Raw genomic sequence first — 22,059 nt, 5'->3', positions numbered from 1 at the left:
CAGTTAGTTCCTAGTGTCCCTACCAAGGTTTAAAAATCTCTGTTCCTTTTCAGTCACAGCTTACAGGCATTGCAGTTTACCATCATGTTCTTTGACCGAGTTATGTGGGATAACCCCATTTCAGGCTAAGAGCAGGCACAGAGCACTAAAATCCTACCCTGGCCAGGATTTCAGCTCTAGACTCTTCCTGGCCCTATTTCCTTCTGTCCTGCTTCCCTTTCCTTCAGTCTCAAAACTCCGCTTGTTAATGCACTGCCAAACGGATAAAATTAATATGCAATATCAATTCACTAAAGCAAGACTGGTGGCTAATAAGGAGCTATTTTTTGCTATGTAATGTGCAAAAATCAGTTTCATTTTCACTTACAGGAAAAAAAAAGCAAAACCAACAAAAAATTGCTTTTCCAGCTTGGTACCAAATGTAGCTTTGATGTTAAAAGCTTCTATGAACTCACTAAGGCAAAAAATCAGCCCTTGTCATCAGGCTATTATTCAAAGGTTACTATGCAGTCTCCAATATTTTTATCTACTGAAAAAAAAAAAAAAAAAAGAAGGATGAGAAGAATATCCCCATCACTATCTCCAGAGTCACCACAATACAATGATGGGATAAATTCTCTGAGTGCTCTTTCAATTTTCTCTTCTTTGTTTAAGAAAGTAGCATGAAAAGCAAACATAAAGTCATGATCAACTGCAGAAATAAACCAGTTTTTTCATTAAAATACCAAAGTTGCCTACAGAAAGACAAAATTAAAGTTTTTTTTTTCTTTAGTAGGATTTCACAGCTGATTTCCCCACTAAGTTCTTATTGAATCCACATTTGTCTTCCTACTGGAATTTTTATTTCTTCATGACACTGTGCTGCACTTCTCCATTTAAGAGCTGGTGCCATTACCACTGAGATATCACAGGGGTTTGGTGATCCCATCAAAACATTCACTCCTGCAAACCAGGCACTAAATGTTTTGCTCAAACCCTAAACTCTCAAAGGAACTCTATGCTTTCATCCATAAATATTCAGTGTTTACAATGAAAGAGTGGATACCCTGACAAGGAACAGCGAGCAATTGTGTTCAGTGTAATGGCAAAGGCATGGAAACACTTGTTCTTGAACCCTTCTGTGGTGCTATTTTGAGGGGCCAAGGTCCAGGAGATTGCCAAACTTTCCTTCACAGCACAAGTGCACTCAGAGGGACCTGCCTTACCAATGAGCCAGGCAAATCTTCAAGAGGAACGAACATTAAAATACTTTTAGTTCAGTCAGGAACTCTCAGGAATGTTCTTGTCTGAACAACAAAGGATGATGTGCTGAGTGATTTGTTTTTTGCTCCTGACAGGGCAATGCAGTGCCAGAACCTGCATTAACAGCTGATGACTGTTAAATGAAGCAGAGCTGCAAACTGGCAAACACGGGGAAAGAAACGCAAATAAAAGCTGTAGTCCCTGCCATTGCAGTGATCAATTCTCCAATCAGTCCTGGGCCAAGTCAGTCAGGGATGCTCATGTGCAACCACAAAGTGACAGCCTACATGAGACCTCCATTTAAGGATTAAGGTCATAAATTCACCAAAAAAAATCCCACTTTTTCCTTTACTCCACAGTTAGTTTACAATGCCAAAGTAACAGATTAGATCAACTCCACTCTGAATTCAGGTGCAGCCCCAGATTTTGTCCAAGAGCAATCAGAGACAGCTGAAGTGGCCAACAGCTGCCATAACTGCAAATAAATGAAGTAAAACCCTGGCAAATCCCTGGCAGAGAGAGCAGCAAAGCTCTGATCCAACATTCACAGTGAGCTTCTGGGATGGATTTGCTTTTCTTTTATGTCCATGGTGCTCTGCATGGCACAATCTCCATGCTACCCACCTGAAACCCCAGTGCTAAGTGCAAGATGTTCCTGTACCACATTCTCTCATTATTATATCTGATTCACTATTTCTGCTTGATAATATTCTATCCACACAATTGAAGTTTCGTTTCAGCTCCTACATGCTTCAAAAAAAGGGGGAGTAGAAGAAAATTCTGTATTGACTTTTCTGCACGTCATTTCTCCTCTATCACCAGGCTGCCAGGAAGTGCAGCCTTTGGCAGTAGGAACTGAAAATTAAAAACATCTGGAGCCTTGTTTTCTTTGCAAGCATCTTACCTTTCTTCTGGTCATGCCAGTGGTCATGCAGAGGAAAATGCCAATATTTGTTGGTTGTATGGTGTAATAGAAAGAAAAGTAGCACAGAGCAACTCAGAAAGGAAGGGTAAATGTTCATGAGAAAGTAAGCAAAAAAATACCAGAGTGTTTCTGAGTTAACTGGTGTAACATCCTGACTCTCTGGCTGTTTCTCTGACATCCCTGACATCCCTGTTCACGTGTAAAGCTCTAGTACTGAAAAATCCACCAGGCCCAAACATAGGTCAAAGGTCCCTCCTAGAAGAGGTGCCTTTGATTTTATCAGGATATATTTGCATTTTTTAAATAAATCACCAGCCTCAAGCTTTCTGCACACGCACACCTTAAACCTGCCTGGGAAACTTGTTCAACAGCTACATCTCCAGAAAGTATTTGATCCTTTCTGTGTAACTCAAAACAGACCTTTTATTAAATTGACACTTTGCAGCTCACCAGACTATTTGGCTCTTTTGGGGAAAAGCACAGCAGAAAACAGTCCAGTTGTTTGGTTTAGCAATGAACTTCCCCACACATGCATGCTAATTTATTTCATTGAAAATGTCCCAACTAATTACAACATTTACCCTCAGAGCACAGGCATGGCAGTTGCATTAATACACCAGAAGACAACGGCTCCAGAGGAGCCATTACCATGTACCAGGCCAATAATCCACAAACAGTAAAGGACTTTTCACAAAAGACCCAAATGGTTTCCAAGGAGCCATTCTGGCATATCAGGTAAATAAAATATTATTGAAATGCATTTTTTGCATTTAAATCACTTGCAGCAGGTGCATAGGAAGTGGCTCATAATAAAAAGGCTCGCATTCCCTGGAATACTAACGAGGATCAACGGAAACATGTAGGGGAATTAAAAAAAAAAAGAGGAGCAGCAGGTTCTTACCGTGGCAAGAGGAACAATTCCCACAAACATCGTTCGGCTGACAAAGATCTCGGAGACCATCAGCTCGCTCACGGAGTCATCCCGGGGGTATTCCACCTGCCAGGTGATCTGCTGGGCCCCTGCCAGGCTGCTGGTGTTGTCAATCTCAAAGTCCATCTGCAGGATCTCGTAGGAGGACGTGTTTGCTCTGGGGAAAAAAAAAAGAAAAATTCCCCACAGTATTAGTAGGGTGTTAATAGCAAACCAGATTTACCACTAAATTCAATGTATAGATTTGAAGACACTGACAGAAACCTAAATAAAACTACATCCTGAGCAACTGCTGTAGATAGGGTGACACTGTATCTTTTAGTTTCCTGAAATGGGGGAATTTTTCCCATTAAATTCAGGCATTCATTCTTTACAGTCACAATGAACTTACAGAATAAGCCACAAACCCTGGGAAAAGCATTGCACAGATGTTGCTAAATTATTTAATATACCATTATTATAATTTTGATGCTGCACAACAAGAATGCTTGGTAGTTCTTCATATTGTACCAGAAATGAGCTCTTGTGAGGGAGAAAAAGTCTTTCAAACCCAAACTTGTCCTTATCTCAGTGAAAAAAATGCATTTGCAGAAATTATCCATGACAATAAATGAGGCATAGACTATCCTTATTTTCAATTCATGACAACATTCTACTAGTCAGCAGTGCAGACTTGTAATTATATGGCAATCATTATATATTTCTCATCTGGAAATATAAGTTTAAAAGTAAAGAAGTGGATGTAAATGCATGGCATCGAGAAATGAATTTAAAAAATACTTCTGCTTTTTTCTTAACAACAACACTTAGCACTCTCCTCAGGTCCAACACTATGTAAATATTAATAATTAATACTCAGATTAGAAAGACAGATCTTATCTTCGTGTTACAGAGGAGCAAACAGACACCAAGATTTAACCAACAGCACTTGGCACATCCACAGCAGGGATCTGTTTAGAAGACAGACCTCTGCTCATCCAGCATTTTGCTTCCACAAAACTTTGGGTATTCTACAAATCAGCATGCAAGTTCCAGCCCCAGTTTCCCAGAAAGACACCTGTAGTGTGGAGACTGCTGGAGGTCACAGAACATGGGGAGGGGGTGGAAAGGCAGCGAACTTGAGCACAGCCCCAGCTGCTTCATCAGATCTTTGCAGAGACAACTGATGTTATCAATAGTGCTGAAGTTTTGGGGTACGAGCTCACAAAATAGGTGAAAATGTGAATTTGCTGTGTGTTAGGCCATTCTGTAACAACTTGAGTGTGCTCTTACTGTGAGCAGGAGGAGGTTGTTCCCCACCCAGGGATGTTCCCTGTGCCTGCAGCAATCCCTCAGTAACCACCCACCTCTGCACCTCCACCCTCTGTCCTGTCCCACGGAGAATTCCTATGTGCCCTTTCCCTAAAGCAGTGACTCCAAGAGCTGTGTGTTCACAGGAAGTTTTCTCCTGCTGCTACGGAGAACAGAGACTTTAAACATCCTTTTCCTCTTCTCAGCTGCACAGAGGCAGAATCTGGGTTTGCCATATGTTTTTGAAGGCTCATTGTAAAGGAAAAGAAAAAAACCCTGAACAGGAATTATTGATTTTCATGTTTCCTTTCTGACAACAAACAATGCAAACATATGTTTCAATGCCTCGAGGATAAATATTTTCCATGCTGACAGAAGATAATATCCACCTCCAGGCAGAACTAAAAGCTATTAAGGCATCTTTTGGGTGGCCAATCAGACAACCAGCAATAACCTTTTAAGATAAATTTTATTACACGATAATAAGAATGTAATTAAACCATTTCTGTTAAAAAAACATAGCCACTGTGGGTACCACGATGGAGTACTCAACTTCATAGTTTTTGGCCTTTCACTGAAATTGATGGAGGTTCTAAAGCAAAACCAGAGATAAATTAAACCATAATCAAGACCTCAAAGGTTAGCATTTACTTATGTCAGCTCCATTAGCTGATGAATTCACATCCCAACACCTGTATCTAAATTTCTCTCCTGGCTATGCAGCATTACACTCTAACCCTTTTCAAAAGCAGTTGTTCCACCCTGCCATGGCAAATCTTCAGCTTTTAGGCTGATTTGTAGCTGGTGGTCAGTACGTTGGTGTTTGTAGTCACTGTCAATCTGCAGCTGCCTGGTGAAGACAAAATGCTACCAGTGGGAAAATCCACAAGCAGAGAAGACAAGGACTGTAACTCATGCTGTTATCAGCCATTCAATCCCATTAAACCAAACTTTATCCTATCAAGATTTTTCAACTTTTTCTGGAGACCTATTTCATTTTTCTCTTAAATAAGTTTCTGCTCTTGGGAAGACCGTTGGAATCTAAGGACTACAAATCACTTCTCCTTTCCATATCTTTCTTTTCTTTATAGTTAAGTATTTCCATTGTCCAGTGAAGCTTTTTCCTGGTTTCGGATTTTGCCAAACCCTAGTTTGGAGGAGCAATAAAAAATAAAAAGTCAAAATTACTTTTATAAAAAAAGATTATTTCCTGCAAGCACAAGGAAAAGACCTTATAATTTTAGGCAGCTGGCATGCTTGCTAATAAGTCCATTTCTATGGAAATGAGTTCATAACTATTAATTTTGCCTGCTCCTGATCTATTCTTGATGAGCCTTTCAAATTTAGAAAAGCGCTTCATGATTCTCTCAATTTGGTAATTACTAACTCCCTTTGATGAATCCAGCCCAGTGTTTCAGACATGAGACATTCATTACACATTTTTCTCTCTGGTGAGAAGAGGGAAAAAAAAACCCCATGGGTCTTTTTGGATTTATTTCCTCTCACAAACTCCAGTAAGTAGGTCCTCTTCTTCAAATTGTGATTTATAATCCTGTTTGCCTACTCTCACAATGCTGCCTCTCTTAGGTGGTAGAAGAATCTCCAAAACCTTGAGATTTCTGCACAATCTCTTATTGTGTGCCCTCATAACTATCTGATGCATTCAAAGCAGGTCTCCAACAGCCCAGTCAAGCTTTGTAACATCCCCAGTTCTCATTCCATACCCAGCAGTCGGTGGACACGGTTGTGACCCCATCTGGAGGAGACTTTTAGCACACAGTGGTAAATCCATGCCAAAAAAAGCCAACCCCAGTTCCAACCTACACCAGAATAGAGAGTTATCAGGACAGGACTGTGTTGCTAAGCCCCAGGACTTTCCCAATGGACACATTCAGGTGGGCAGCTGGAAAACTGGAGAGGAACTTTTAACAACAACAGGGGGAAATGGCTTTAAGTTGAAAGAGGGTAGGTTAAGATCAGATATAAGGAAGAAAATCTTCTCTGAGAGGGTGGTGAGGCCCTGGCACAGGTTGCCCAGAGAAGTTGTGGTTGCTCCATCCCTGGAGGTATTCAGGGCCAGGTTGGATGGGTCTTGGAGCAACCTGGGATAGTGGGAGGTGTCCCTGCCATGGCAGGGGGTAGAACTGGATTGTTTCTAAGATCCCTTCCAACCCAAACCATTCTAGGATTCTACAGTTTATTACCTCAGTAAGTATTTTTATTGACATTCATAGGCTTTTTTTTCACAAAATAACAGATCACTGTGAAGGTCTCGAACATGGCTCTGATGTGAGAGGTTTTAACAAGTACTACAAAATTACCTGACATCGAAATAATAATGAATTTAATTTTATTTTTGTCTAAACCAAACATGGAATTATTGAATTAAGCACTGGAAAGATACTCGGGGATGGATGTTATGACAGCATAACAGTCCAAATGGTCAGTATTTGACTTCAACAAACTATTATCATTAAACAGCCTATTATTCACTATTACAAAATATTTATATTGCTAACCAACTTGATGGGCCTGCCCTATGTATTTGAGAGAGAATGAGAGATGCCACAGTGAAGGATGACAGAGCAGGACACTCTGCAGTGCCACGGGCACATGGAGGGGTTTTGGCTCACGCTGCCAGGTCATCAACAATTTAGGTGATAAAAGTCAGACACTTCTATTAGTGCAGTTGGCTATTACAGGAAATCATGAGTTTCATTCATTAATAAAATAACGTTTTCAAGAAATGGCAATTTGTTTATGAGGCCCAGAGCAGTGTAAACAAAACTCTAAAAGACGGAGCAGACACTGGGTAATTGATAACAACCAAATGCGTGGTATCACGTTGCTTCAGAATCTTTTCAAGGTTAATAATGGCCAATTCTGTCTCTGACAAATTGTAACCAAATGCAATAAGAATTAAACTGTCACCAAATTCAATGAGAATTCAGTGACCTTACATTACCAATGTACATTAGTTTATCAAATATTTCAGTAAAAAAGGTCTCACTCCTTTGATCTCAAGAGGATTAATTTCATAAGTGCGATTTACTGAAGAGCAAACACTTACAAAAGGAGGCTTTTCAACAACTGATTGGAAAACGCTCAAGACCCTAATTTCCTGCTGAAGTCAAATGAAGCAACAGATGGCCAGGACCTCTTGGGGGAAAAGATCCAGATTAAAGGTCCTGACCTTTTCCCCCTAAGGAAATTAAGATCCCAGCAGCCTAAGATGAAGGAAATGAAAGCAAATACCTACTAACAGGGCAGCATGCAGCTTCTGAATTATGAAGATTTGCATACTGAGAGCCCTTCTGCTGAGAGCTGCTTTCCTGCACAGGGCACTGGGTAACAGGAACTGGCAGCAGCTGACACCTTTAAAACCAGGGTATCTTTGAGCACCCAAAAGATCCTCACAGCACCTTACTCAGTTGAAACGGCTACACCTTGTCTTACATGCAAGGTCTGACTCGATAATGGATGATCAGACCCAAATTCTGTTCTCCCAGCACCATTTTCGTTAGGCTGGAAGGACACAAAGATGTATTTGAGGCTGGAAGAGCCTGCTCACACTGTTCATCCAGGGTGGTTGCCCAGTTTACTTTATACCGACTAGAGATTTTTTCCAAAACATTTCTTGGTGCCTGATCTTGTTTTTCTTTCACTGCTGTAAATTCATGTTTTTCACAGATGCACAGGCAAAGAAAATGGCTACAGAGGATAAACCCAAGCTGCTCAATCCGTTAAGAATGTATGGATTGACACAGCACATTTTAATAATCCAGTAAAAGCCATAAAAACAAGAAGAAAATATTTTTTGTTCAAAACACACCACCAAGACCAGATATTACTCATGTTATTTTGCTTAGCCAACATTTTCCCACAACTGAAAACAATAAATCTAGATAATGAGCAAACCTTTTAAGCTCTTCAGCTTCCTCCACTGCCAATTCACAACTGTGCTGCTCACTAACAACTTGCAATAACTTCCACTTTATTTGATTTTATCAACATCATCATGACAGCCCTGGAGACAACTGAGACAATTGCTTCAATTATTTTTATTTGCTTGCACCCTTGTGACAGTGTACAAAAACGCTTCTGGTAAAAGAATCCTTAGATACTATTTTAGTCAACCTTTAACAAAACAACTTTTAGGACCAACCAAGTGTAATTGGTGAGTTCCATTGGTAACATCTGTTGCTGGCACTGGGACTCCATTTGTACCTTTCTCCTGACTCTCCCCTTTTGAAACAGCATGCAGTCTTTTGGGGTTTAAAAAAGCATTTTGATTGCACTGGAACATTTTTCTGACTACTATTTAGAACTTCTTTATTGCTGTGCTGTTTATTTCTTAAAATAAAGCTTCTCTGCCGGGAGGAAGCATCTTGCTGGGGAATATAACAAACACATCCAGTAGGAAACTGGGGCCAGAGTTTAGCTGATGTTGGATGCAAATATAGAGGGAGTTATTGTTGTTTAAAAAATAAGAATGATTTTATGATGAAAGACATGCTGAAGCCTATCCAGTTAATAAGTATCAACAGCCCAAATGGTGCTTATGATTTTTCTTTAACTATTCAGAAATTCTAACATATTTACATACCATAATCACATGGTCTATTTTCAACATTGCTGTGCAAGCAGCTGAAACACATTTTAAAGCAGAGATGGATTTTTAAAGGACCAGTGACTGAAAATTCAAGATAATAAATTCAGTGGTACAAGAAGTTCTTTGCAGTGCAGGAACTCCCATACAAAGTACCCTCGTTCCACAGACTCACAAGAGACCTTTAAAAGAACAAGAGCACAACTCTGAGAGCCTCTGCTGCAGCTGAGCAACCCAAGGCACAGGTAACTTCAGCTAATCTGGGTGTGAAGTCAGTTCAGGAAACATTTCACTTGACCTCAGGGAAAAGAGAGAGGATGCTCAGGGGCATCCAGAAACTCGATGGTGGAGACATAAAACATACCCTGAAAGCTACTGCTGGAAATCCTTGGTGACACACTGCAGTGGGATGGGACAGACTCTGGGCTGTCTATAATGTCACCACATAACAGCCACATACACCAGTTTCCTGCAGGTAATGAAGCAGAAGAAAAAGGCCACTCTTAATTCAGCTCCTCCACTATCCCCACACTGGGTTACTGGCCACCAGCTCAGCATAGCTGAAGGTGCTTCATTCAGAGTCTAGCTCTTCTCCTGCCAACTATTAAATGGAAGACATGCAGTAGTTTAACTTACTTGTATGCCTTCCAAATTTATTGTGTCAGGAAGAATGACTCCTGAACGTACACAATTATGTAATTTTTGAATTTTATATTTACAAACACGTATGCAGCTTCCTCATCTTCCTAGATAAGAGCTTGAGTAGGTGACCTGGAGGAACCCTAGTGGCTCAAAACACATTTCCAATGACACTTTTCTTTGTAATTTTAAACACTTCATGGTTTTTTATGCGCCTGACATTAGAATTACGTGATCAGACTCTTCTGTATAGAAGTCCATGAGAAAAGGAAAACAGAACTAGACCTAGGAGAAAGTTCCTTGCAATCCAGTTGCTGTTTTGATTTCAGAGTTACAATTGAGGATGACAGCTGGATCTCCTTGGGGAGAAAAATCAACCAGAGGGGATCTAGAAATGCAAATTCCCCATGCACTGAATTTATGAATGAAAGGAAAGGGCAGACAAGTTTCAGACTGTGACATGAATATACCTAATGTGCTGGAGGATACATAAAACAGTGACAAATGGTGCTCTCCTCTTGAGGATTTGAAAAGCTAAGTCAACACCTTTTTAACTTTATCCTTTCCTTAATGGGAAGACCGTGTAAATAAGTAAATAACAGAATGCCAAGCAGAGAGCAAAGACAATGGGACATTTAAAAACAGTCAGGTTTTTTTTCTTTCTACAGCTTGCTAAGACTGCACAGAACTCATAGATCTGCTGTGGAACCTAGTGTAATGCTACCTGCATGAAATAAAGATCAAAATAGAGACATGGCAAGAATTATTTTATTCCTCCTACCTTCTCTTCAGATTTAAACAAGATTAAGCATCTAATGAACTAGACCTAGCTTTCCTTGAATCTAATGTTCTCTTAGATGGAGAGATAATGTGCAGGGTGCCTGTGGCTAATTCACACTTGTGCTAAGAAATAAATGGCCATGGCAACATCCTCAAAGCAGGGAGCAGGGCAGCCCATTAACATCAACACAAACTGGACCTCCTCTCTCCCCACTTCCCTGAGAGACACATGGTGTGCATAAAATTGTTTTATTTTAAAGGCTGATAATTGTGTTTTAAAAAAGAGTTAAGCTTTTCCTCTCGCTGTTGATACCCACTGAACAGACAGTAAAAACATGAAAGTGAAGCTGGCGCAGACACATTCAGTTTCCCAAGGTTTAATTAATAAACAAGATTAATTCATCCAGCTGAGCAAACACAGGGTGGATCAGGGTCTGCATTCAGTGTATGAGCAGAAAGAGCCATATGCAGTAATTCTATGTACCTCCATTCTTTGCTAGTTGAGATCAGCATGAAGTCCTGATCTTCGTATCAAAACAAAAAAGTAGGAGAGAAACAACCAGTTCTAAAACAAGAACTTTTCATCCCATTAAAAGTCTGGTTCTGTTCTAAAAATGAATCCAAACATCCCTAGACACGCAAAGATAACTCCAAATAACAAAATACAGGGGGGTGGATTTAATATTTCTCTTTTTAAAAATCACCCCACGGTTACTTTTTAATGGCATGAAAGTAAGGTCAACACAACAGTCACCCTGTATCATCTCCGGGTCACCTTCCCAAAGGGCAATCGAGACTTTGTCACACTTGCGAGACAATGATTACCCAACATGTGATGAATTCCAATGCAGTGACAGCTAATGGGGGGCTGCTGGAATATTGCTCAGAGCCAAGGTCACACCACGAGTAAATGACTGCAGCCACAAAGTGAGTAATAAATGAGGTTAGCTCCTTTAGGCTCTGAAAAGGAATAATTAGAAATGGAGAGGGGAGAAGTGGTGTTCCACTCCACCTGCCCCACTCCCTTGTTTAGATGATAAAACACAAAACATGATCCTTGGAACTTCATTTCAATGCATTTTCTCAGCAACAACCTGTGATGGAGTGGGGCTGAGCATCCAAGCTGAGCTGCTGACCAGTGTGAGCCAGTCCAGACAACTGCACTATGGAAAGGATCCCACCAAGGACATCTCACCAGGGACATTTTAATTGGTGAGTCTGAGCAATGTACGACCCAAACACAAGAGCAGCAAAAATACTGGTGTGACAGATAGGGTGTTATATTGACTCCCTGATTACCCACCATAGTAATCACATAGTTTGGGGATTGTTTTGCTTTTTCATTTTCCTTGCTACAATTAAAAATGATACCTAAGCAATAATACCAGCTGTCACAAAGAATGAAGAGACAGATAAAAGGATTTCTAGAAAAAGAAGGCAGGTTCCTGCAAGCACTGCAAATCATGCTAAAATGCATAAAATATCCCTAACACAAAGCAGAATTAAGAAAAAATATTTCTATTCCTATTCCTCTCTTTCCCAAATCTTTTCAGGGTTTCATAATCTATTCCCTTCTCCCGTCCCCCCTCCCAGCTCCCTTCCTCCCCATACAAGAATATGCTCAGCCCTGGAAAATTGTTTAGCTGAAATCCTTAGATTTTGTCGAGTCCTGGCATTCTGTGGACAGCTGTATTTACACCCATTGCTGGTGGGTAGTCATGCTGGAAGCAATTAGCTTTCATGCTTTTTCAATATCGCCTTTCAAAAACTTTGAGATCCCTCATCGCTATTGATTTAGATGTAGAGAAGCACGGAAAAAAAAAAAGAAAAAAAGAAAAAAAAAAAAAGAGTTCATCCATATGCTGAGCTCCTTTAATTCAAATGCAGCAACTTGAGCTCCCCATCACATAACAAATGCCACCACAGACACGTTCCCAGCCCATCAGGGAAAATGCTCAAAGGCCTTGAAGACCATCACCACAACACTCAGAGCCAGCAGCTTCCAACACTGCTGGGTCCAGGAAGGATTCAGAAGCCAGCAGCCATCTCTCCTGGAGATGGACAGGTCGTGTTTGAGCACGACTGTGGAGTTTAACAACACTGTCAAGTGCGTCCTTTATATTTTTCTAAGAGAAAAATCTCTCACTGCTGCACTATTTAAAAGGGAAAAAAAAAAAGGAAAGAAAAACCACGGTATAAGACTGTAGCTAAATGTATACTGATTGCAGTAATTGCATCCATTCCTCTGTTGGAAAGTCTTGTATTGTATTTCTAATACACGCTGATAAGTGCATTCACAACATGATTAACTGCCTCCAGACAAGAATGGCTATTATGTTTAACAGACTGATTAGCAAGTGACATAGCTGCAAACTGTACTCCTGGTAAATTGGCTGCTTTTAAATTACAGCAGCTTTTTTATGGTTCCATTTTTAAAATGCAATGGTTTGTTACACATATGCAACGTAAATCCCTGTCTGACAGTAAGTAATAGAGGATACTGAGCTTTTAACTTTTAATCTCCACATCTCAATTAAAGCATTGCTCATTTTCTTTTTAATTACACCAAAGTCTGCACCATACATGGCACTCATGAGGCATCATCCTGTCTTCAATGCTGGTCTCTCAACACCTGTCCTTAAACAGGAACACCTATCCTTAAACACAGGGACAGTCATTCCAGGCCACCTCTTCCAGGAGTTCTGCCTTATTTCAGCCACGATTTTTGCTGGTTCTGTAAGCACTCAACTTAACAATCAGTGTATTCTTCCCAGCACTTGATTAATTCCCTCTTTTTGCCACTACAGGCACCTTTCCCATGGACTTGCACAGCAGACCCAGTGACCTCAGAGCAAGGCAAAGGGAAATGCCAGTCTGTGCCCACAGAAGCCCCTCTCATGCCCTGGAACTGAATCAGAGATCTCAAATCTGACCTCAGTCCAGACTGGCCATGGCATAAAGCACATCCCTGCTATAGCCAGGACTGTTTCTACCTCAAGTGAATTGTGCTCCTCATTAATCCCCTGTATTTTATGCCAACAAAGGGTAGGATTTAGGTACAGAGTTCCTTGCAGTGCTTCTGAAAATCCTGCCATCAAGTGCACGCTTCTGTTTTTTGGATTGCTCTTATTTTTATCGCTGTAATGTATGAGAGCACCAGTCTTGTTTTGGGCCCTCTGAGTATTTCATACAAACACAACTATAAAGACAGTCATGACCCCAGAGATCTTGCAGTCCACAAGACACAGACAGAAAAGAGATTTAACAATCTGCACCAATTTAAATTCATACAGAAGGCGCAAACCCTTTAAGTACAAATTTATCTAGAGACTTTCAAGCTCAGTGACATCATGTACTTTCAAACCAGTTTATTTATAACATAAAGCTTAGTATAACTTCTAAGGAGATAGAATAAATCAATTTGCTCTATCACAGAACTTCATCAGATACAATACAGATGGTTCTGCTACCATGGTTAAAAATAACCTATACATTTTTAAATCAGCTCAAGGCATTTATCAAACTAGGAAACTGGTGGAGGAGGATGTTGTCTAGCTTGTGTGCAGTAATGGGAATATCCACCCAGCAGTTTGGTTCTTTTATTAATCTTATCTCCTGTGTTTATAATTTTATTCTGGACAGTCAGCTGAACTGGGAGAATTCATATTCCAAAATCATTTATCTTTGTTAAATAGCAGGACAGAGCAACTTGAAGATGTTTATTGAATGTAGATTAGGAGGGGGGAAAAAAAACAATCCAAAGGGCAACCTGATTGTGGAACGGGACATAAAACACTTCAGTAACAAACCCATTGTGAAGCAAACCTGGAGTCCTGGCTGAACAGTCCAACACTTCATGTTGGATAAGAAAGGATGATGCAAATTAGCAGACCCCAAAGGGTAAGCCCTATAGTAAATTAATTGCCAGGGAGATTGCACCACAGAAGTAGCTGTGTAGATCCTGGCATCCTCCTGCATAGTCCTCAACCGGTCAGCTTGTGTTTCCCAGCTAATCTGCACCAGGCAGGGAGACAGAGTGCAAAACACCCCACAGCCCTGCAAATAATACTGTTTGAAGAATGAAATTCATTTGTTTCTCAGCTTTCATTGCTCTTGTTCTCACATTCCACCCACAGAGGGAAAATTAGGTGTTGAGGTTCGCTCAGGATTTATTTGCTAAAGGATTTACTGCAGGATATTTGAAGGAGCTCTGTTCAGCTCTTCCCACTGGAAGGAAAACCATAATGCCCCAGTGCCTCTGGAGAGAGGGGACATAAAGCCATCATGAAGGAACAGCTCAGGATGCATATGCCCAAATAGGCAGGACCATTCTCTGTGCTGGAAGGAAATTCCAGTTTCTGTGCAACCCTTGCAAAACGAGGAGAGAGAGTTCATACTGTGACCACCTTTTCTTTATTTTTTTTATTTTTTTAACCAGGTATAATAAGCTCCTGGGTCAGCCAGAGCTTTGACATCCACTATCTATGATTCTTCTTCATAATGAGCTCCCTAAAGAAGACCAAAAGCCTCTGTAGCTCAAATAAAGCCAGATTTCATCATCATAAACCTCAAATATGTAACTTATTAAACAGGGAAAACTCCAAGCAAATAGATCAAACAGAAGAGAAACAGAAAGGCCTATACACAGCTCTCCCCCCAGATCACAGTGTCACTGCAGGCAGGTCCTCCACACTTGTTCCCAGCTAACCTAGAGGCTTCCTGAGCTGCAGCAAACCCTGCCCCACACCTGGTGGTCCCCAGGCACATCCCTCCATGCCCCCACCCCAGCTGGCTGTCTGTTCCCTTTGCATCTCTGCACCAGCCACGGGTGACCAGCTCCAAAACATGACCCCTCTACTGCCACATCCTCCCTTCCCTGGGAGGTTTCTTGCAGAGCACATTCAAGTCTCACGGTCAGATCACTGTTCTGAGCCCCCCCTATTAGATTGTAATGTTGGCCTCCCAGTTCAGCACCATTGTACAACCTCTTGGTGTCACAACACTGACCACAGTTAAGATCTACCAGTGACTTGACCAGGATATTCCTCCTTCAAGTAGATGCTCAATGCACAGGGTATGACCACACAAGAAGTTTAACTCTCTGAAGTCCATTGAGCTTTCTATTTCCTTTCAGTGGGCAGAAGACGAAGATCTATTTGCATGTAAATTTAACCCATTTCTTGAGTAGGACCAAAAATTTAAAAAAAAAAAAAAATCAAATTATAAAAAATTCTGGCTACAATGTCAAGTTCGAAATTTACTTCTGCCTTTGCAAGATAAATTTAAGAAAAACAAGATACCATTACAATTCATTAGATACACAATTTAAACTTATTGCTTATTAAAATATATGTTACCTGTTCCCTACTACTTCAGTTTATCAGCAGGTCCATGCTCACATTTTGTTTTCAGGAGGATTACAACAGCACATCTAATTATATGAATGCTTCTGAAGGTTATAATTGAGAATGAGATCAGCTGATAAACTGCTTTGATAGGGATTCAAACCCATACTAGAAGGCAGGAACATCCATCTGAGCAACCTGGTCTAGCAGAAGGTGTTCCTGCCCACTGCAGGGAGGTTTGAACTAGATCATCTTTAGAGTCCCTTCCAGCCCAGGCTATTCTATGATTCTGTGATCTCACGTGGCCTCAGAAACACACAGAAGTTGCTTCTTCAGCTCTTGCTCATTTGGAGCTCAGCTCTGTCCCCTGAGATGCCCCCTGTTCCCTGCAGCATCCCCCTCCATGCCGCTTCCCCGGCCTCTCTCCTCTGTTCACCTTTTTGTTGCCATTTTGCAGCCCTCTGAGGCCAAACCCATCTCGTGGTCCCCACTCTGCCACCTCTTCACTGCTCCAGCATCACCAGGTCCCCTTGGCTTGGCCCCCTTCAGTCTCACTTATCATCACCATTCCCAAACTGCCGCTTTCTGGATCCCTTAGTGACCATCACACAGAATCCAACTGCACAGGGAAACACCACCAAGCAGCACAAGAAACTGCATAAACAGAACAGGGTCAAGGATCAACAGTAATCCTAATTTGTATCAGAATTTAAGGCAAGCTTTATGAGTTCACTTTCTGTTTATTATTATTATTAGAGCAATTAACATGGGTAATAAGACATATAAACAATCACAGGGTTTTTACCTGCTTTGTGAAGCTGCTCACAGCACCTGAATCTTGTACCATGGGTCAAATTCAGCTTTTGACATAGATTTGGTCTGAAGAGCAGGAGGCATTTTTTTTTTAAAGTAAGTCCATTTTTCAAAAATTACTTCTGAAAGACAAAAAAACCTTGAGGGAATTTTCCTGTGTTCCTAAGCTGAATATTGAAACTGGGTTACAAGAGGAAAGCAACCTCTACCATGTTTCTCACAATGTGGTATTAAACAGCACTCTGAGGTTTCCAAGTCATATTTGGTTTTAAATTGCTTTTAACAAGGGAACACCAGGTTAACGAGCTTTATCCAGTTCGACTGGAGGCACTGACACCAACATTGCACGTGTGTAAGTCTGTTTCTCTTAAAGAATAAAGTAATTCCATGTTGTTTATCTTGGGGTGAAACAATGACATCAGCATAGGAGAGTGGAACAATCGAGAAAGTCTGGAATTCTGATAAACTGAAACGTCAGAGGAGAGTGGTAAGAATTTATGAAAAGAATGTGAGATTTCAAACATCTAGGGAAATTTTTTTTAAAGTGATGAATCAGAGGGAAAAGAGACTAGGTATCTATTTCTTTAAAAAATCAGTACTTTCCAGTATCCCTTTTTATTCAAACCTTTTGCCTTCAGAACCCCAACCCTTAAAAATACTTCTCACCAGGGCACCATATAAACAAAGCAGACTGTGGGAGGTAGGTGTAGATTATCAGCTTTAGCTGCAAGACTTGTACTTCTGCATATGATTTTCAGCAGAGGCATTGCAAAAAAATGCAGAAAAACCCTTAAAATCAGGAAGCAGGTTTGAAGGCAGTCTATAAAGCATTTTACTAATAACTGTTTCCATCAAACTGACCTAATACTGGGGATTTTTACCATTTGTGAGTGAATGAATGCAGGAGCTGCTACTTTAAATTAATTTAAAATAAAACCATTTTCAATACTAGAGATAAAACACAAGTGTTCCAAGGAGACCTACAAAGCAGAACAAACAAGATAAAGGCTCCTTTCCCCTTACACAGAGACATTGGTTTTAAACTACCTTCAATACTGGTCTGCACGACTGTTTGCATTTGGCTCATGGGAATGAGAACACAAAGGTCTTTGTAGAACCAGCCTAAGGTTGAAGTTTCATTTTCTTGGAGCTCCTTCTCCTTATTATCTTCCTTTGTCTCCCAGACTTCACCTCTCTATCACCTTCCCCTAAACAATTTCCTGCGAGTGGAAAGCAGCACATTGTGAGCTGCAGTGCTGAATTTGGTGGCATCACTCCAAATTCTCTGAGAACAAATCCCCTCCACCCTCTCCTCTCAGAAGAAAAGAGGGGTCCATGTCCATACAAGTGACACAACCTGTATGGGACACAAGAGCTTCATCTCCAGGTCAGCCTCCAGCAGCACCAGGCCAAGGTCCCCAGCATGGAGCAGAGACACAGAGCTGAAATTCCTGGCCACAGCCCTGCCCAGGTCCTGCCTGGGCAGCATGGAAAGACAAAGCATCCACTTGAGCAAAGCACTGTGTCTTCCTCTCTCTCCACTTCAAGTCTTATTTACCAAGCACCCAAAGCCCAATAGCAAACCCGCTTCCAGAAGTGAAAGAATCACTATAGGAAAAAGCTGCAAGAAGATCAATCATACAAATGTCTAGTGAATAACCCAGCAGGCCACAACACTTCTTTGGAGATCTGCAAACAGCCAAGAGATGACAATGCTCTAATTAAAACAGCAAACTGCAAAATGTATCCAAAGGGCTTTCCTCCCCATCCAGCCCCTGCACAGATACTAGGCAATAAAGTAAACATCAAGTTGCACTGGGAGTTATTTCCATAAACAAAATACAGATAATGAGGTATCCCTTAAAACTCTTCTCTTTTTTTGTGGTTTTTTTTTGGTGTTTTCTTGTTGTTGTTGTTGTTTTGGGTTTTTTAATTTAAAATTGAGAGGACTACATAAATAAAAGGGAAGGTGTCTGAGGCAAAAGGACAGATGGTTCTGCTTCCAGAGCAGTGCACAAAACTGAGGCTTATTGCATGCCTTTTATTTTACCTAGAGGTTTTTTTATTTACTCTTCTTTCTCTTTTCACTTACCTACTCATCTACACATCAGAGAAATGAAAATTCAAGTTCCCCTTCTTCCAATTCATATTCAAATGGAAATACATGCGAGCACACAGTACAGCTTTCCGTGTAAAAGTTTGAAGGGTTTTGTTGCAGATTTTAGGGGATCTTTTTTTTTTTTTTTTTTTTTAAGTGTATAACAACCCAATTACAGTGGCTGAATCAGTGCCTTTTAGATGAATACATGGGAAACGAGAGGAACATGGCAATGGTGACACATCTTCCAGCCTGAAACCCCTGGAACGTGTGGTATGTGCTATTATTTTATGCATAATGAGTAACTGCTACTGTGTTTATCTCATCAAGAAAGCCACTTTTCCCCTCACTTTTGCATTCCCTGGGTGCTTAATGAAGTGGTTTTTGCTTTTGATGAGGGCAAATGCATAAATAATCTCTTCAGAATGATTCCTGTGCTTTGGTCATGGTCTCTACGGATGCACTCACGTCCCTCGCTGCCAAGAAAAACAACCAAGGCCACCTGCTCCAAAGGCCTGCAGGTACAGAGGTTTTCCATAAATCAGGGTAATATGGTAAGGCCTGATGCTACTGCCATATTTGAAGGTGTGCATAATGTTATTTCCTTTATGTTAAGTCCCTGCTCAGTTATACCCTCTGAGATCTCACTCACATGACAAAGCAGGTTGGATCCTGCTCCCGCTGGGCAGCAGCCACACACACTTGTGGTGGCCCTTGTGCTACAAGAACACGTCAGCTCCTGCCAGTATCAGCGTCCCAGACCCCAGAGGAAAGAGAGGGCTCTGCCCTATGGAGCACATCAGCCTCTCTGCAGAGACCCCTGGCCAGATCCCCAAACCTCTCTCACCCTCCAGCTGATGGACTCGCTACAGCCAAGTCTCTCACAGTCTCTGAGGTGACCCAGACAGCCGGTGGGAAAGGTTTCTCCATCTAGAATTATTGACCCAGATAAGAAAACAGAAACCAAGAATGGCAGTGTCCTGCTGGGATCCAGCTTTTTAATGGTTTCCCTGAATGGATTTCAATTGACACGTTCCAGACCAGTCCGATAAAATGAAATACTCCAATTCAGGGCAAACTGACCTGAAATATTAACTGCATTAATATCTCCCTGCCTGAACACTAAACACTGGCAGAAAAGCTGAGACATCCTGGATTTCCTGTTAGGAAACGGTCTACAAACAACTTGTTGAGCAGCTCGAGTTACCACAGGGCTGTTACTGAGGTGGTTCCTCCAGCCGGGCTTGGCTTTGTACTTTAAGGTACATGAGCTCTGGGCTTCTGCCTTGAGGACCACTGTTACCTTGATTCTCCACTTGCCTTGGAAACATGAGAGGACTCCCTACCATGGAAAGCAGCAGCCCTGTAACAGCCACACTATGATATTCTACATAAATTCAGAATGAAGTGGATCATATCCCACAGAGCATACAAAAAAGTTTAGGGAGACAGAGTGTACTCAATCAAATCAGACATGGGAACTAATAGCAATGTTTCTGTGAGGAATACTAGAGACCTACAGAGATGAGAACCAGTCAGGAGGGCCATCATTTTCTGATTTATGTGGAAGTTGTCCTTGATCCACCTGGATCATTGTTCCAGTTCTGAAGCAGCTGAGCAATTGCTATCAACTAAACCATCAGCACTACGATCAGTAGCATAATGACACTTTTTCTCTCACATACAGCATATTTCCTCCCTGCAACTTTACTTCTGGTCTTTACCCTTGGGGGAAAAAATCATATGCTTTATAGTTAAAAATAAAGGAAAAAAATAATTTAAAGCTAACAGTCATTACAATCACCATAATAAATTTATGGGAAATACACTTAACTATTGCCGTAGCAATCAGGAAACTGTTTTGTTGTAATTAAAAGGATAATTTTCTTTCACTATTTTAACGAACTCATGAATTAAAAATTTAGGACAGCTTTACCAGAGTAAATTTATCTGACTACATTACAAATAACACATTCTCGTGGCATTTTCTCTGGAATTCATCATGTTTTCTATGTGTATCTTTATACCACGCTGTAGTATTCGAGGTCAGGTTTGACAGAGCTCTGAGCAACCTGGTCTAGTGGAAGGTGTCCCTGTCCATGGCAGGGAGTTTGGACTAAATGACATTTTTAAGGTCCCTTTCAACCCAAACCATTCTATGATTCTGTACAGTAAAAAAACTCAAAGTACCTTACTTGCACACACATCTACAGAGTAATTTGTGGAAGTTACTTGGCAAATAATTTCAAATAACAAGTAACACGGTCAAATCCCAAACAGCCTGTGAACAAAACAAGCAGAAGTAAAACAAAGCTTTAGCCACAAATTGTACATCCAGCTCAAGGAATTAGGTTGAATAACTCACAGTTATGTTTTGGTTTGTCACCTCTTATACAGCACAGAGCAAAAATCTTTGCTGAAGAATGAATGTAACTTATTTAGAGTTCCATTCAGCAAGGATTTTATGTGGTTTGCAGGTGTAGGTCACAGGTGAGATATAGACCATGATCCCTTTTGTTTGAAATATAGATCTATATAAACAGTCTCATAAAACAGATACTGCCTGGGAAACTGCCACTTCTTTTTTGTTTGCTTTTGTAATAGAAAAAGTAGACACATGCTTGTTACTTAGTTGAAATAAAGATCCTTCTGAAGACTCTAAAGGGAAATAAATTGAAATTATGAGAAAACATGAGCTGTTAGGACATTTAGTATGTAACTATTTAAGTAGAAGACCCTTAATAAACTGCATAATCAAGCTCAGTTTACAAACTCAGTATTTAAAAAACCAGTTCCATTTCTGGGGAGAAAAAAAATGAAACAGGCCTGGTGTTAGATCAGTAACATATTTTAGCACGGTTCTTTCTTTCCCTCTGTAAAAATGTCTAATATTAAATGTACAGTATTAAATTGAAAGGAAAAGCAAACATTAGCCAGGGCAAAGAATCAGAAAAAAAGCACCTAGAGAGATAACCTAAACAGGCACTAAATAACCATCTATGTGGGAAAATAAAAATAAAGTGTTACAAATATGCTACAATAAAGTCAAGAGGTCCAGGGAGCAGCAGAACTAATGAAACTGAGCTTCAGACTGGGATCTAACAGAGTCTGAGACATTTCCTGGCTTTTCATAACAGTGCTCTCCTTGGTGGGTTCTCTGCTGTCCAACAGGCCCAGAGGTGATGCTGTGCCTTTTCTGTCTGAGGGGTTACTAATATAGACTCTCTTCTCTATCTAACATCTGTATTTCATGGAATGCACAGGAATTCAGTATCTTTGAAAACTTTGTCAAATTTTGTTGAAAACAGGACACACATATCTACATACACATCTCCATCTCATCTCTCTAGGAAAGCAGCCCCAAACCAAATCATCAGATTTAGATAA

The 22,059-nt window shown here is 40.7% G+C and overlaps 1 protein-coding gene across 1 annotated transcript in view; it reads right to left on the bottom strand.

The window, feature by feature from the left end:
* The window catches only part of TMEM132B (transmembrane protein 132B), a 225,931-nt gene that overhangs the window by 64,091 nt on the left and 139,781 nt on the right, over window positions 1-22,059 (bottom strand). The window contains exon 4 of the mRNA XM_050318218.1: window positions 3,069-3,255. Within this exon, the coding sequence (XP_050174175.1) occupies window positions 3,069-3,255 (187 nt within the window). The remainder of the gene's footprint in view (window positions 1-3,068; window positions 3,256-22,059) is intronic.

The sequence above is a fragment of the Myiozetetes cayanensis genome, unplaced genomic scaffold (genome assembly GCF_022539395.1).
Source record: "Myiozetetes cayanensis isolate MyiCay16 unplaced genomic scaffold, myiCay2020 scf21, whole genome shotgun sequence".
NCBI classification, from domain to species: domain Eukaryota; kingdom Metazoa; phylum Chordata; class Aves; order Passeriformes; family Tyrannidae; genus Myiozetetes; species Myiozetetes cayanensis.
The sequence above is the reverse complement of the archived record's forward strand: the minus strand, read 5'-3'. Positions and strand labels throughout refer to the sequence as shown.